This window comes from Aethalodelphis obliquidens, unplaced genomic scaffold (assembly GCF_003676395.1).
Source record: "Aethalodelphis obliquidens isolate GAN/ISIS:26980383/991018 unplaced genomic scaffold, ASM367639v1 scaffold8, whole genome shotgun sequence".
Classification (NCBI taxonomy): Eukaryota; Metazoa; Chordata; class Mammalia; order Artiodactyla; family Delphinidae; genus Aethalodelphis; species Aethalodelphis obliquidens.
This window is the reverse complement of record NW_020837952.1, coordinates 39,804,398-39,822,657: the sequence shown is the minus strand read 5'-3', so window position 1 is coordinate 39,822,657 and position 18,260 is coordinate 39,804,398. Positions and strand designations below refer to the sequence as shown.

The 18,260-nt window shown below is 37.0% G+C and overlaps 1 protein-coding gene across 2 annotated transcripts in view; it reads left to right on the top strand.

Annotated features, from left to right (window-relative positions):
- Positions 1-18,260, top strand: part of NTN4 (netrin 4) — a 106,699-nt gene that overhangs the window by 50,246 nt on the left and 38,193 nt on the right. For both annotated transcript variants that reach the window (XM_027107239.1, XM_027107238.1), the window contains exons 4-5: positions 14,194-14,320; positions 16,300-16,488. In XM_027107239.1, the coding sequence (XP_026963040.1) occupies positions 14,194-14,320; positions 16,300-16,488 (316 nt within the window). The remainder of the gene's footprint in view (positions 1-14,193; positions 14,321-16,299; positions 16,489-18,260) is intronic.

The following is an 18,260-nucleotide window of genomic DNA, read 5'->3' as shown; positions in this document are numbered from 1 at the left end:
ACATGAATGTTCATAGCAGCATTATTCATAGGAGCCAAAAAGTGGAAACAACCCAGTGTCCATCAACTGATGAATGAATAAACAAACTGTGGTATATCCATACAATGGAGTATTATCCAACCATAAAAAGGAATGCAGTACTGATACATGCTACAACGTAAATGAACCTTGAAAACAGTATGCTAAGTGAGAGAAGCCAGACACAAAAGGCCACATATTGTATTACTCCTTTTCTATGAAATGTCCAGAAAAAGCAAATCCATAAAGACAAAGTAGGTTAGTGGTTGCCAGGAGTTGGAGCTCAGGGAGGAATGGGGAGTGACTGCTTAATGGGCACAAGTTTTCTTTTTGGGGTGATGGAAATTCTCTGGAATTAGGTGATGGCAATGATTGCACAATTTTTTGGATATTCTAAAAACCACTGAATTGCATGCTTTACAATTGTTAAAATGATGAATTTTATGCTATGTGAATATAATCTCAATAAGAAAAAATCAAAAGCTAAAAAACAAACCAACCAACCCATGGCTGGTTATAAGGGAACTTTACAAAATGAATATATTTCGTTTCAAGTCCCAGTCATTAAGCCGACTGTTTTAAAAAGCAGTACCTTTGGATGGATGGGTATTGAAGAAAACCAATTCTTTCAGTATCTGTGGTTGTTGTTTCTGGACATATTCAAATGATCACAGATGTGGTAATGACTGCTTTCTGATAGAGTTACCAAACAAGCATAAGTTCTTAATATCAGTACTTCCACCTTAATCTTTCATATGAGCATACTCAATAATGAAGACAATATTTTACAAGATTCACCTGGAAACAAGCAATTTTCCAATATGAAAAGAAGCACCTGAATGAATTAATTCAACAACAAAAGACTATGGAAGAAAACATGCCCTAGCAACTGGCTTCTTGTACTATAATCAGGGGCTCATTTATCTTAAGTCAACTTTTGTAACACCCTCTGCACTGTATAGAATACTGAGTGACAGTTAAACAGAACTGTCAAGAAAAAAGGAAAACAGTGGGAAATGTGAACTAGAATGAATTTAAAAAAAAAAAAAAAAAAAGAAAGAAAAAACTTTGTATAAGAATGCAAAATAGTGGGTGACAAGGAATTTTCCTTTAAAATAACCAAAAGCTATGTGAATACATTGAGCAAGCGAATGTCAATGTGGTGAAAAGTACTTAATAATCCCCCACAGCATTTCTAATAGAATTTACCTGGTCCCCAACTAATTATAAAAACCCATCTAAATCCTCAAAGACATTGAACAAAACCCCACAAGACCTTCCTTCTTTCTTGCATCAAATGCTGCTTGACAGATAAGTTGCTTACAAAATGAGTTCTAGTTTTTCCCTTCACTTAGTTTCTTAGGTTCTTGTCTGATAGTTTTAACAGCATAGGAGAAGTTATATATTGTTAATTCTACTTTTGCTATTTCTTTCTAAGATTATTCAAATTAAATAGATACTAAAAAATTGAAATTGATATGATCCCTTTTTCCCTCCAGAGGTTTTATCATAAGAAGTTATTTTAGGTGTTTGTGGGAAGGAAAAAAAAAATCTTCCTGATGACATCACTGTTCTAAGATGGAAGCCTCTAATATTTTAGAACTCTCTTGGGAGTTCTGTTCCCTGTTTTGCCACTGATTTGTGTTGTGACCTTGGAAAAGTTTAAATATAAAAAGACAAGTGCAAAGTGAACTTATGAAAACAAGACTTAACTGAGATCAAACGAAGAGCAGAGATGGATTGGTCACACAGCTATGTATGATAGCAACTGTCCCAGTGACTCAACACGGTAACGCAGGCAGTAATCGGGCTTGAAAGAAATTTCAGATGCCTTAGCTGTATACTAAGTTTCTTATATAGTATTTTAGGAAAGTCAAAGTCTGCCTATAAAAAAGAACTACAGCAAGACTCTAATGATATTTGTCAATCTTATCTTGAAGAAATTGTAGCTGTTATAGAGGAGAAAAGGAGCTAATTTGATATTATGAGGCAATTCCTTAGATACACTGAAATAAATGTCTTAAAATCAGAGTACCTTACTTTATTGCATTGTACACATGCAAATCTGAAACCAAATTATGCATGTAACCTAACTATTCATTTGTAGGATTTATCCAAATAAATACACCTGTTGGACAGACATCATTTTTAAAAGCCCAGTAGTCAGAAATAATTTTTAAAAACCACTGGAAACAAAAAGCAAATAAGAAATAGTTTTATGTAAGGAAGTAATGATAGAAAAAAATCACATAAATTGGTAATAGTATGATCTTATCTAAATATAATCTTCATAAGCTTCCTGAGCATCACAATTTTTAGTTTAATGCTATTTTCACTTTTTTTTTTTTTTTTGGCGGTACACGGGCCTCTCACTGTTGTGGCCTCTCCCGTTGCAGAGCACAGGCTCCGGACGCGCAGGCTCAGCGGCCATGGTTCACAGGCCCAGCCACTCCGCAGCATGTGGGATCTTCCCAGACCAGGACTTGAACCCATGTCCCCTGCATTGGCAGGCGGATTCTTAACCACTGCACCACCAGGGAAGTCCCAAGGATACATTTTTAAAGAGTAAAGCCATGACTGTCACACAGATATAAAATAAACATGTGTCAACCATTTTACTTAACTCAGTAATTAATGAGGTACCAGTAAGACCTTATAACTGCTTCAAAGGAAAATTTGAAGAACCACACATACACTGGTAAATGAAGAAATATACAAAGAGGTGCAAAATAGGTCAATATGAAGGGCAATGATCAATTGCATTGTCAGACACAACTGATTTGCATTTCTACGGACAAGAGTTATTTGAATTATTATTCATTTTCTACAACTTACAGAGTTGTAAAATGGTTCAGTGATATGATAATAAAATGCAAAGATGGGCAGAAGACCTGAGTAGACATTCTCCAAAGAAGACATACAGGTGGCCAACAGGCATGTGAAAAGATGCTCAGCATCACTAATTATTAGAGAAATGCAAATCAAAACTACAATGAGTTATCACCTCACACCAGTCAGAATGGCCATCATTAAAAATTCTTCAAATAATAAATGCTGGAGAGGGTGTGGAGAAAAGGGAACCCTCTTGCACTGTTGGTGGGAATGTAAATTGATACAGCCACTATGGAGAACAGTATGATGGCTCCTTAAAAAACTAAAAACAGAACTACCATACGACCCAGCAATCCCACTACTGGGCATATACCCTGAGAAAACCATAATTCAAAAAGAGTCATGTACCACAATGTTCATTGCAGCTCTATTTACAATAGCCAGGACATGGAAGCAACCTAAGTGTCCATCAACAGATGAATGGATAAAGAAGATGTGGCAAATATACACAATGGAATATTACTCAGCCATAAAAAGAAAAGAAATTGAGTTATTTGTGGTGAGGTGGATGGACCTAGAGTCTGTCATACAGAGTGAAGTAAGTCAGAAAGACAAAAAGAAATACCGTATGCTAACACATATATATGAAATCTAAGAAAAAAAAAAAAGATCATGAAGAACCTAGGGGTAAGACAGGAATAAAGACACAGACCTACTAGAGCATGGACTTGAGGATATGGGGAGGGGTAGGGGTAGGCTGTGATGAGGTGAGAGGGTGGCATGGACATATATACACTACCAAATGTAAAATAGATAGCTAGTGGGAAGCAGCCGTATAGCACAGGGAGATCGGCTGGTGCTTTGTGACTGCCTAGAGGGGTGGGAGGAAGGGAGACACAGGAGGGAAGAGATATGGGAACATGTGTATATGTATAACTGATTCACTTTGGTATAAAGCAGAAACTAACACACCACTGTAAAGCAATTATACTCCAATTAAGATGTTAAAAAAAAAAAAAAAGGCAGAGATAACCCACAAAAGTATGCTAGCCAGAACACTTAGTCTTTTTTTTTTTTGGCGTGGGGTTGGGGGGGTGGGGGTGGTGGGGGGGCAGCATTTCAAAGCTTATCTGAATTTTACCAAACAAAAAGAACATTATTTGTTAATTAGGGAAATATGCAAAGAAAATTATTCTGATAATGTTGATAATGTTGTTTCCCAAAACTTGCTACATTTGAACCTTTTAAGCCCATTGTTATAAATAAAAGTAGTCCCTATACCTGGACTAACAAAGAGAGAGAGATTTTCTTTATTCTAGGAAATCATCACTGAAGGGTAAAAGAGAATCCTACCTAAAATTTACTGAAGAACCCAAAATTTAAACTAAAGTGCTCACTTTAAAACCATTGTTGAGCTAATAGTACATTTTAAAACAATGGGAATATTTTAAAACCTTCTTTCATGTGGCTTTTAAATAAGGTTACGTTATTAACCCTATTTTTTAACTCAAAAGTGTTTTGAAATTTATTTGGAAAGCCCAAAAATGCTTTTTTCTGTCCTGGAGCAGTTTCTGCCTTCCTTTCTGCAGGGAAGTTTGTTTGGAAAGTTTGTTTGGGCTTTGTTTTGTTTTTGGTTTTGACCAATCATCTAATTTCACAGAAAGCACCACGATGAATGTTGAAAGACAAACCACAAAACTTGATTTTAGTTCTTAGTTCTAGCTGTAATACTACAAAACAGAGGTCTGCTGAAACACATCTTTACGAAATCTTAAAATTAATGTCCACAATTTGGAGTACACATATTTAGTAGCATTTGGAAATTGTGTGTGTGTGGATTCACGCTTCTGAATACTACTTCAACTCCTGGTTTCATATGATAAATACATGCACAATGGCACAGAAAAACTGCCATTTCGATATATAAATAAAAGCTTTGGGGCATACAAAGTTTTGTACATGAAAAAATGGAAATAAGCCAGCAACCTGAATCTAAAAATTAACCTGAATCATTAGGCTATGCACAGTGTTCTCACTTAGCATTCTTTATAAATTAAAACTAACTGTTTAAAAGCCATCACACTACATAATATTACTATCTATCCCTACCAAATCATATCTAATAGGGAGAGCACATAACAAAAGGGAGGCTATTCACAAAGAGCAAATCTTTAATTAGAATTCATTTACATTCCTATTATCTCCATTTGCAAATTTATTCAGGGGAGTTTCTGATAAGTTAAAGAGTTGTTAATACTTGCAGTGGCCCAGAAATGCCCCTAGGAGGCATCAGAATTTTCAGTGTACAGACAGATTTTACACTGAACCAATGAGAATCTAAAAGTATTCTCTACCAGTACATGCACTGAACTTATTCATGCCAGGTATGGGAAATGGGGGCCAATCTTCCTATGTTCACCCATCTTGAAAACTGCTAGGTTTCTCCCAGAGGAATAGGACAAATAATCCATTCAAGAACTTAATACCCTTGAAATGGCTCACTTTGAGTCCAAACCAGCGTTTGTCCCAAGGAGCTCTTCAAGGACAAATTGGTTTGAAACATACCAATATTATTTAAGTAACACACTGAAGAGATCTGGCCAAAGTAGATCCCTCAAAAATCCTACTCCCCAGGGTCTTCAGAATAGTATAGTTTAAGGGTTAAGATGGTGGCTCTGGAGTCAGACGGCTAGAATTCAAATAGCTCCACCATTTACTGGCTTTGTGACCTTGGGCAAATTACTTAAACTCTTTGGGCTTCAGTTCCCTCATTTATGAAATGGAAGTAATATACCTACCTTATTCTTGTGTAAATCCAATGAATATTTATACAATGCCTAGAACAGTGCCTGGTACATAGTAAATGCTAATCAATATTAACTACTACTATTAATTGTTATTATTTATCATCATCATTATCATCATCTTCTTCTTCATCTTTATTGTTCCCATTTCCCTCCCTGACTAATCCATGTTCCTTGGGCCTACAGTAGTTCTCCCAGATCAACTATAGACGACCACTCTATGTAACATCATATTTACCAATATTCCTTGACCAGAAGCACTCTGGACAAAGCTGAATGTGTTTCAATCCTACTCTGCCCGAAATCCTGCTCTGTGACAAACAAAAGTATCCTAGTCCCACTTCAAATGAATAATTAGCACCCTGCTTTCTTGGGAAGTTTTTAAAATGGAACTAAACTCAATAACTAAGGTTCTCAATGCTCATTTGAATATACATTGGCTGAATAAAATTAACACATATTGATTGAAAACCTATTATATGCCAGTTACTGGGGATTCAAAGAAATTTAAGCCACAGTTTCTTCCCTGCAAGAGTTTAGTGGAGAGAGGTATATAAACACGATTACCATACAGTGCACTTACATGCAGTTTTCCTATGAAATTTGTATTGGCTCCATGCATGTTTTTTGTTTTTGTTTTTTTTCCAGGTTTGTCAGTCAGAGCAAGGTTCTTGGCAAAATAGTGAAGTAGGCACAGTTTGTCTTTGGCTCCTTCCCTCTCCCCTTTAGACATTCCCTTTCCTTCCACCAGGAAACTACTTCCTCCTTTAAGCAACTCTGAATACAGTTTTAGGATTGAAAACAGATGGTTATAATCCCTGCTGATATGTTTGTTGCTAATAATTTAAGGATTTATGCCTTCTGAGCTTAAGTACATTTTTGTAGGGAGCTCTTGAACCTAAAGCACCATTCAGAAGCTAAAGGAATGAGTCCCAATAGGAAGAATTTCAGGCAACAGGCTGACAGGGAAGCCTCTCGTGGCTGATTTTCATTCTTTACTCATAATTATTTCTGCTCTATACCTCTATTTTTTTGCCCATGCTTTCTTACAAGACCCGTTTTCTCTAGTGTTAAAGTATAGACCTAGGAATAGACTGTAGAGCTTTTCAACTTCTTACATTCTTGCTATATATATTACTGGGCAAGGGTTTGGAATACTCGGGCTTCAGCCTATTTTATCTCATTCTGACAGTATGTTTCAAGCCCCCTTTTACCAAACTCAATTACTATGCTTTATATTCACCATAGAACTCCCGCTTCTTCTGTTAAATTAAAACATGCAAACCTTTAATAGGGGTAGAGGAATATTTTATTTGTTAATGAAAAGACGTGTTTTCCTCACAATGCTTTCTATTCAAAGGTTTATGCTGTAGCATTGTTGTGCCTGTTTTTGCCCTGCTTAAGAGGAGCAGGTTCTAACAGGCTGGCCGTTATTAGAATTTATCTCTTTTCATGCATAAGAAGTTCATTCTTTTAGAAGTTAATCCTTTTCTCTAAAAGGGACATACTATCTCTTTAGAAATTAAATCAGTTTTTTGCCTTTACATTTTGTCTTAAGGTGCTACAAAGCATTGTTCCACTTTCTAAATCATTTGTCATAGCTAAATGGAGGTCTGTGAATTGCCACAGCTGCCTTTAAGTGGGCATTTTTCTTAGGTTCATAGAATAGGCACTGTTTGTATCCTTTTTTCACAAACATTTTTTAAAGTTCCAATGATGGTATGAAAGAATATTCATTTCCCACTGGAATTCAAAGAATGAAAATAAAATCATGTATATGTAAACAATAATGGCACAAGAGCTCAAGGAAATTAGTCAATTGATGAAACTCAGGAATTTCTGAATATTTAGCTGTAAAATCTTTTTTTCCGCTAACTTTCATTATAAAGTTTAGTAGGACATGAACAATAGTTGGTCCTTTCTTTCTTGGAAAGCAGTTGGGAAGTAAATTTTATCAGACATTCACAAAACAATTCAGTTAATTTGAGTCCTTCAAAGCTTTAACCAGACTGATTATTCGCTTTGGTAATTCCATTATGGTGGATGTCTGTGGTGAGCATCACTAGATGATGAAATATACCTTTATTTGGAAGGCAGGTGCTAGAATGACAGTCTACAATTACTTTAGTCACAAGCCAATGGGGAAAATGCAGTTCAGAAGGAGGAAAACAGTAGAAGAAAAATCAGAAAGAATACAATTTAGTTTAGGTATAGTCATTATTGACAAATGCAAATCCATCTTCAGAGACTATTAACATTTATTTTTCATTTGTGCCACATCAGGTAGTACCTGCAAAAAAGAAGAGATATTCTCCTAGCTCTCCCTTGTTTGACTTTCACATCATTTGGAAACATGCTGCATTGGAAAGATGCCAACAGGACCCAGCCATATGACATTTAAGTCTTATATGGTAGCTCAGAAAGGATTATGGGTAGTTGCCTACAACCAGGCAGTATTCACAATACAGAACAGCAGGGCTTAGAATCATAGAACCTTAAGACTAGAAGGACCTTACAAGTTGTCAAAGCCAATCTTCCATCTAATGTTTAAATATTCTACAACATCTTGATAAGTGATTGTCCAACCCATATGCTTGACATGGCAAACAACCAGATTCTCACAACCTCCTGCCATGGCCAATTTCCTCAACTCTATGTTTGCTGACTACTAGAAGGCCTCCTGCCCCAAAGAGAACAATTAAAAAGCAGCTTTTCGGGCTTCCCTGGTGGCACAGTGGTTAAGAATCTGCCTGCCAATGCAGGGGGCACGGGTTCGAGCCCTGGTCCAGGAAGATCCCACATACTGTGCAGCAACTAAGCCTGTGTGCCACAACTACTGAGCCTGCACTCTAGAACCCATGAGCCACAACTAGTGAAGACCACGTGCCTAGAGCCCGTGCTACGCAACAAGAGAAGCCACCGCAACGAGAAGTCTTCACACCTCAACGAAGAGTAGCCCCTGCTCCCACAACTAGAGAAAGCTTGTGCGCAGCAACAAAGACCCAACAGAGACAAAAATAAATAAATAAAAGAAATAAAAAAGAAAGCAGCTTTTCTAAGCAAGATGTGTATCTTCCAATGACGGATTTGAAAGAATCATTTCCTCATTTTGCACCCACCTAGATTCTTACTTCTATAGCCTTACATATGAAGGAGTGGTATTTTCTCTTCCATGTCTATTTGCCTCTAATATATAATATGTGTCAAAGTGCACAGGTATTAATGAGCAAGCTGTTCCAGTAATTCCTTAAATTACTGGTTCAAAGTTTGTATGATTCCCTCCCTGTAAGATAAATATGCTAAAAATGACTTGCAAGTAGGTTAATATTAGTAACAAATAAATACTATTAGACATGAGGCTGAAAACTTGGCCTCTGTGCACCGGTGCTGAATCAAATCTTGGAGACAGAGTTTTGGGTGAAGTAGAAAAGAATAGCTTTATTGCTTTGCCAGGCAAAGAGGGACACAGTGGGCTCGTGCCTCTCAAAAGTGTGTGTCCCAACCTGGGAGGATTTGGTAAGGAGTTTTATAGCAATGGTTCAAGGGCGGAATTGTTGATAAGGGTCAGGGTGTGTGCAGGGCCTGCACTCCTTTAATCTGGCCTCAGGTAGTCTCTCTTGATAAGCTCCTCTGGAATGAAGAATGCTAACATCTTCCATTTGTTGGGAATTTTAGTTCTGTAAAGAGCTTAAAGATATTGTTATGTGTGTCCCTTGAGGCAGAAGCAGGACCCTGCCCCAAGGCTGCACTACTGTTTCTTGGCTGCTCCTCCCTTATCTTTGCATCACCTCCATTCCTTGATTAGCAACTGTTTGGACCTGCTCTTTGGAACTCAGGGAAGGTCATGGAGGCTGAAGACTATTCCCTGCAAACAAAAAACAGGGGACACAGAAAGGCTTTCATGCCCAGGAGTCCCACAGGGTCTTGCTTGGTTTCAGATATAGGTAGGAAAACTTTTGACATCAACAGAAAAAACATACTCTCAGCATAGCAAAGGAGTTTATGAAATTCATAGAATATCCAAAATGCCAAGGTATTATCTAAGAGGTATACCTCTTAGATAATTAGGAGTTGTAGATTTTTTTGTTGAAATAGATTTCTCATTTTCCAATTATAAAGCCAGACACCACTCTTCAACTAAGCCTTAAATACATAATCCCATTTTCCTGCTCTTTATCTAGCTTATGTTTGTGTACCAAATAAGAGCTATGTTTAACTTGTTACTAAATTTTCCTTTTTCTGTTTTGTTTTTTTTTTTCAGTGAAGACCTAGTTTTACTTGCACATTTTTCACGAGCATCAAATAGTGGGTGATCTTTCAAGCTTGAACTGTAACAGTTGTATTGCTGAGGAAGGATTTCTTGTTTCAAATGGTCTAGGTAATGATTTACAGCTATTTTTGGTAATTCTCAAAATGACAGCTCCTTGAATTTTTCTGTGTGCAGAAATATTTGCTGGGCTGGCATCTTTCAGACCCTGGGAGGTTCATCCCAATCCCTGGCATGCAGGAATGAGGGAATGCTCTGAAATCTTTACTCCAGAGGGAACTGACCTGTCCACATTATCTTGTGATACATGTGAATGTTTGATGAGGTTTCCCTAAATGTCTGTGGCCTCCTGAGGCCTGGAATTTGTGGGCCAGGACTAACCTATGAGTTGGGTGAAATTACATATAGGCCTTGGGCATTCCAAGACCAAACCAGATAAACTGACTTATGATGATAGTTTAGTTCCTCTAAAGAAAAGTAGCAATAATTTGCAGCATCTATGTTTATATAGTATTCAATAAATGGTTGTTTTAAAAGTAGGAAGGATACAAAAAAGCAATAAAATAAAAATTAACAACCTTTTAAAATTCCAAACATTATCAGAAAATACATTTGACTGCCATTGGCTGTTGGAAGGTATAAGCTGGGGTAAAAATTTTGGAAAAGAAATAATAAAGGAGGGGGAAGAAACAACATAACAGACAAGATAGGAGATAAAAGGAAATCTTTTAAAAGAGAGGAAAATAAAGTATATTTAATATACCTTTCAATCACTTCCTACTCAAAAATCTTCAATGGATCTTCAGTATTACAGGATAAATTCATCATTCTTAAGCTCTATAATGTATTCCGTGGTCTAGATAGAACGTACTTATTCAACACATGTCCTCTGGTTTACTTACTGACTATTCAGAATATTCCTTTGGGGTTATCTTCTTGTCTTTGCTCCCTAAGGAAAATCCTAGGTACTCTTCAAGACACAACCTCAGGGACCACACTTAGAGTTTTATACAGATAGCAATTATTGACCTTGGTCTCTACTATATTTACTTTGGATTTCTTAACATTGTTTCAAATGCCCTCCTCAGATAGTATTCCATATAATCTCCGTAACAGCAATGATGAATTAGGGATGGTTTATTCTAGGAATTTGGACTCTAATTCTATCAAATATTTGTATCCTGGGTGTTTTGTACGTAGTGGTTTGTTTTTTATTTTTTCACAGGTTATTATAGAATTTAGACAGTTACAAAACTGCTTTTTCTGCTAATCTTCATTATGCTACTAACTTGTGCCAGCTACATAAGTATGCCTTCGCTTCACTAAATTCTTCAACTTTGGAAGATTTTTCTTATTCATTTTTTCAAAAGACTCCATTTTGTTTGAAATCAGGATCTAGTACAAGTAAACAAAGGATCATCCATCTTTTTAGAGCCTTTAAAGAATCTTACCGTTCAAATCTAGAATATGACACAAATGAACTTATCTACGAAACAGAAACAGACTCACAGACATAGAGAACAGACTTGTGATTAGCAAGGAGGAGGGGGTTGAAGAGGGAAGAAGTTGGAGTTTGGGGTTAGCAGATGCAAACTATTAGATATAGAATGGATAAACAAGGTCTTACTGTATAGCACAGTGAACTATATTCAATATCCTGTGATAAACCATAATGGAGGGCTTCCCTGGTGGCGCAGTGGTTGAGAGTCTGCCTGCTGATGCAGGGGACACGGGTTCGTGCCCTGGTCTGGGAAGATCCCACATGTCGCGGAGCGGCTGGGCCCGTGAGCCATGGCCACTGAGCCTGCGCGTCCAGAGCCTGTGCTCTGCAACGGGAGAGGCCACAACAGTGAGAGGCCCGCATACCGCAAAAAAAAAACCCATAATGGAAAATATGAAAAAGAATATATATATATATATATATATATATACACACACACACACATGACTGAATCACTTTGCTGTACAGTAGAAATTAACACAACATTGTAAATCAACTATATTTCAATTAAAAAAGAATCTTACCATGCAGAAATTATTTTATAGAATAACTATTTATTTGATAGAATAAATTTCTAAAAATTAATATTTGGGATCATCTGGAATACTTCCTAATAACTAAGTATTGCCCTGAATTCCAGTAGAAAAATGCATTTATTGACACATGATGTCATGACTGTACAAATGAATGTTTTGTAAAGCAGCTCAGAATGGGATTCCCAAATTTGGATCTATGAGGTATTGTTGTTGTTTTCTTGAGAAACAGTATAAGAGGTAAATCAGCATAAAGGTAATAAATTATATCAACCCGTCAACAATTATTTAATGAATATCTACAAGAGAGAGTTGCTATGTTAGGCAATGTTTGGTACACAAAGCATTACAAAACATTTTTTCTGTCTTTAAGCGAAGTATGATGTAGCTGGAGAAAAAAAAAATTTACATAGAAAAAAATTACAGATAAACAAGACAATAAATAAATACCTAAGAAACAAAATGATGTTGGAATTCAAAGAATGCAGAAATCACTATAGATTAGCAGTTGTTGAGGACCATGAGAGGGACTGGGTTTTGAGATGGTTCTTGAAGTTGGGCAGTATTTCTGACAGGCAGAAGGGAAGAGACTTTCCAGGAAGAGGAAACAAAATTAACCAAGCTGCGGTGCTAGGAGGCTAGGGGAAATCTGTGAATGTGTGGAGACTTCCCTGGTGGTGCAGTGGTTAAGAATCCGCCTGCCAATGCAGGGGACACGGGTTCTGTCCCTGGTCTGGGAGGAGCCCACATGCCGCAGAGCAACTAAGCCCGTGCACCACAGCTACTGAGCCTGCGCTCTAGAGCCGGCGAGCCACAACTACTGAGCCCGCGAGCCACAACTACCAAACCTGTGAGCCACAACTACTGAAGCCCGCGAACCTAGAGCCTGTGCTGCACAACAAGAGAAGCCACTGCAATGAGAAGCCTGAGTACCGTAATGAAGAGTAGCCCCCACTCGCCACAACTAGAGAAAGCCTGTGTGCAGCAATGAAGACCCAACACAGCCAAATAAATAAATAAATAAAATTTTTAAAAAAGAAATTATTGGTGAGATAATACAAAAACTATTAAAATTCTCATAAAACTCTCAGATCCCAGATAATTCCACTAAAGTATTCCTCCCTGTGAGAAATACTATTTTAAAAACCCTCAACTATTCTGAATTGTGGGATTAAAAGAAAATGCCCAGTCATTATGACAAAATGTGTTCAAAGCCTTAAAAATATACAAATGTTGACTGTTCAATTTTACCTCTAGAAAACACATTCCTAATAAAGATGTACACAAATTGTTAGCTACAAGGATATTCATTATAGAATTAAAATATAGTATGTAAAAATATTTTAAAGCCTAAATGACAAAAAATAGGTGATTGGTCAAATAAATTTTACATCATACAAGGGAGCCATTAAAATGTGTGTTGTACAAGAATATTTAATGACATGAAATGATGATCTCAATCCAAAAAAGAAGTTTTAAATATAATTGTGTTTTTTTAAATTTTATTAAATATAATTTTATTTTTAAAGTGCCTCAAATATATGCTTCAAATGTTGATAATGATGTCACTTTGTGATGGGATTACAGATTTCTAAGTTTTCTATATTGAAGATGTATTACTTCTGTGTAAAGAATAAAATAATTTAAAGGTATTAAAAATTTAAGTAGGGCTTCCCTGGTTGTGCAGTGGTTAAGAATCCGCCTGCCAATGCAGGGGACACGGGTTTGAGCCCTGGACCGGGAATATCCCACGTGCCACGGAGCAACTAAGCCCATGCACCACAACTACTGAGCCTGCGCTCTAGAGCCTGCGAGCCACAACTACTGAGCCCGTGTGCCACAACTACTGAAGCCCGTGCGCCTAGAGCCCGTGCTCTGAAACAAGAGAAGCCACCACAATGAGAAGCCCATGCACCACAACGAAGACCCAACGCAGCCACAAATAAATAAATAAATAACCAAAAACAAAAAAACAAAACAAAACAAAACAAAAAAATTTAAGTAAATGCCTAGCCAGTATCTCAGAACTGCTCATTAGGGTCACATATTCTATAGCCAAGGATATGAATTAACAACAAGACAAACTAAAGAAAGGATCTTTCATCTTGATGACTAACTTCTCAGCAAAAATGAATGAATGTCATATGGCTAAAGCCAACCAATGAGATGAGGTTGTGGGAAGAGTGTTCTTTCCTAGCACTGTTTGTGCTCATAGTGCTTACTTATTTTTGTTTGCAGGTCCATGGAAAGTGTATGTGTAAGCACAACACGGCAGGCACCCACTGCCAACATTGTGCACCTTTATACAATGACCGCCCCTGGGAGGCAGCTGATGGCAAAACAGGGTCTCCAAAAGAGTGCAGAAGTAAGTACCAAACCACAGACTCAGAGCCTTCTTTGTAAAGTAAACATCTATGGACTCCTTGTTGTCTCTAGAAACACAATATAAGGTAGTAGCCCATATCAAACATAAACCATATCACTGCCCACTGTAACTTCAGCCATTTGGAAACAATACTGCTTGCAAAATCACCGATATACTATTTTGCCAATAATGTGTTGCCCATTTGCTAGGACACTATGTGGGACCTAAGCACCCTCCCTGAGACTTTGACATAATAAAACATGGCTAGACGCAAGAGCAACTGAGGATTAGAATGTGCAGTTACCATCATAGCTGAGATATTGAATTATAATCATGAAAATAGCTATCTTGAATTCAGTTCTCAAAACAACCCTATAAAGTAGGTGGTGTTAATCCCATTTTAGAGATCAGGAAACTGAGGCTCAATAAGATTAAGTAACTTGCCAAAGTTAGTAAATGATAGAGTCAGGACTTGATCCCGCTCTTCAGACTCCAAATTAAATGCTTTTTTTTCTGTAATACCATAATGCCTTTCTTTTCACTTATGATACTTGTAGTGACAAATTAGATTTAAAACTAAGCCAGTTCATCAAGAATGAGACTAACATTGCCATGGCTAACTTTGGGTTTGAGGTTGGAGATTAGATAGAAGGGTAAAAACTATGGGAATATGAATCATTTTTTTTCTTTGCAATTCAAAATGAAATATACATGAAATAGAAATACACATGCACAGAGAAATACACATGGCCTTAACAATGTTTACACTCACAGACTTCAGTTTTACTAGGATTTAAAGGCAAGTACAGTGGGTAAAACTGAGAAGTCTCTTCCCTTACATAATTTGGAATCATAACTGATTTATTTTAGTTTCTAGGAAATGTAAAGGATTTCCTCTAAGCATAACTCTTAAATTATCTTACAATATGCTTTTTAAAGACTATGAGTCTGGTCAAAGTATCATAACACATCAAGGAAACAATGAAAAACAATAGCACAAACATTTTCAAATGCAGTTGACCTCCAGAAAAAAGTCTGGATCCTTATTCAAATCACTCATCAAGAGAATCTAAAGAATTTCTCCTAAATTCCTAGAGTGCCATTCTGGCCCTTTCCACCGAAACCAGCTGCATATCTAAACACATATAGAACACAGAGACTTGTCACTTGGCACTATTGACTGATAATCTTAGAAATGCCTTTGAGAAATTGTTATATGAGAAACTCTGCAAGCCTCTTCTATAAGAAAATTAAGGCTTCTATAGGAGACTACCTCGTACTCACCAGTACAGCAATAGCTGAGGAATAGTACTTCATGAAAGGTAAATCAATCTATCTGCCAAGTTACTAACCCCTGTCCACCAGAAGGTTCCTTCTAGGCTCAGAGGAAGGAGGGAGGGAAGGAGGGGAGAAAGAGAAGGAAGGAAGGAAGAAAGGAAAGCAGCTGCTGAAGGCCAGAGGAAATGGGGTGAAAGAGTTCTTAATGTATAAATGTTTTTATACTGTTTTGAATCTTGTACTGTGAAAATGTATACTACTCAAAAAACTAAATTTTTTTTAATGGAAGTATAGTTTATTTACAATGTTGTGTTAATTTCTGCTGTACAGCAAAGTGATTCAGTTATACATACAGATAGATGTATGTACATATATATACATTCTTTTAAAAATATTCTTTTCCATTACGGTTTATCACAGGATATTGAATATAGTTCCCTGTGCTGTACAGTAAGACCTTGTTGTTTATCCATTCTATATATAATTGTTTGCATCTGTTAACCCCGAACTGCCACTCGTCCCTTCCCCATCTCCCCTCCCCCTTGGCAACCACAAGTCTGTTCTCTATGTCTCTGAATGTGAAAAAACTAAATTTTTAAAAATTAGGAATCAGCTTACCCTACTTTTAACTGCCTGAATATTAGAGAACCTGTCATTTTATTTTTAATTCTTTGTTTTCCTCCCATGCTTCTTTTTCCCAGCCTGCAAGTGCAATGGACATGCTGATGCCTGTCACTTTGACATTAATGTGTGGGAGGCATCAGGGAATCGTAGTGGTGGCGTCTGCAATGACTGTCAGCACAACACAGAAGGTCAGCATTGCCAACGATGTAAGCCAGGCTTCTACCGGGACCTCCGAAGACCTTTCTCTGCCCCAGATGCTTGCAAATGTAAGTGAATTAATGGTTACTGGGAAAAAAAAAAGGTCGATTTGTACAAAAGAGATGACTCTCCATCCTTCATTTGCTCACGCATGGGAGAGAGGTCATGAAATTCTCAAACAATCCACTCACACACATCAGTTAACTTCATTGATAAGGGGTAAGAATTTTCAATCTGTTAGGTGGAAACAGTATAATATTCTTAAAGACAATGTCCTTTCTCACTCTCCATGAAGTAAAATTGTTTCCTATAGCACCACATTTTGGAAAACAAGATGTTTAATAAGAGAGAAAAAAGAATGATGAAGAGGGAGATATATTTAAGATCATCATAAGACCAAACATATGAGTAGGACACAGACAATAATGGACTCAAATAGACGAAAGAAAGAGTGGTTATCTGCACTTGGGTCACTCTAGTGTTCATCTCTGCAGTGAATTTGAACACCTGAAAAACGACAGGTTTTGGTTTCATTGTGAATGCAATTTGGTTGACTCTGCTCTAATGTAGCAATGAATTTAGAACATAACAATAATTCCCTACTCTCCCCCCAAATACTAAACTGTTACAGAATGGTTCTGCTTTTTTGTTGGTATAACTCCAAGAAGAGGTTTATTTGAAAAAGAGTAGAATCTTCAAAGATCTGCTCAATTAATGAGACATTACCTGAAACATGACTGTGAAAGATATATGCAGAGCTTAAGTAGAAGTCCAGTGTGGATGAATAGTCATTTAACTACATGAGCATTTCCACGTCTGTCAACTCAGAAATTATTAGATAACAGAAACCACTCAAGACTGTTAATGGAGATGAATGATCATGCCCTTCCTTTCCCCGCCAAGGACTCCATGTTCTAGATCAAAAACAGTGGCAGGAAAGGAGCAATACAATGGGAAACAATCATTTAAAATCTTGGGTTCATTTTTAATTTAAAGGAAAAATTCTATTGCTCTTGAAAATACAGTTTTAACCTCAAGCAGGAGATACCTACATGAAATATGAGTGGTCTTCCTTGTTACAAGCTTTCTCTCTTAGGCTGTGGAAGACAGAATGTGCAACAGCTCCCTTTCAACCTTGAGCCCCAAATTTGGATTTACGTCATAATATTTCTCCAAGAATTCTGTTTTACTCCTGCTCCTTGTTGTACTCAGACTTTCATTTTAAACGGTTTCAAACAGATCTAGAGTAGAAGCTTTCCCTGCCCCTTACGGCCGTGTCATCCTACGCCAGCTGTTGAAGCTCTTTGCACTTCGATTTCCTTCTCCCAACAGGGTTGTAATGAGAACTACATAAGCTAAAGTATGTGGAGTGTTTAGCGCGTTGCTTGTCATATAGTAAGCCCCCAAGAAATGAAAACTAGTATTATAATAACTGTTGTCCTATAAGATAGTGGGAAATAATACTATAGAGTTTCTACTCTTTATTGACTAAATACACCTTATGTCAAAGATAATTACTTCTTTAAAATCCACAGTACCTTAGGGACTAAAATGTAGTTTCCTTAACTCCATGTGCTGACTGAAGGATCTGCTTATGAAATTTCAATCTAGAATATATTCAGCCCTAACACCATTTGTACAGGATATATTTAAATAGATATGTATGTGTGTATTCCACATCCTCAGACCACTAGTAGAAATGTCTAAAAATAAGAATGTATGGACTAACAAGCAGATGAAACAGGAAAGGAAATTCATTTGTCATTGAGTAACTTCGATACTTGTAACTGTCTTGTATAGCAACAGGCAACATTTTCAAAAAGATACTGTTATATAGCAC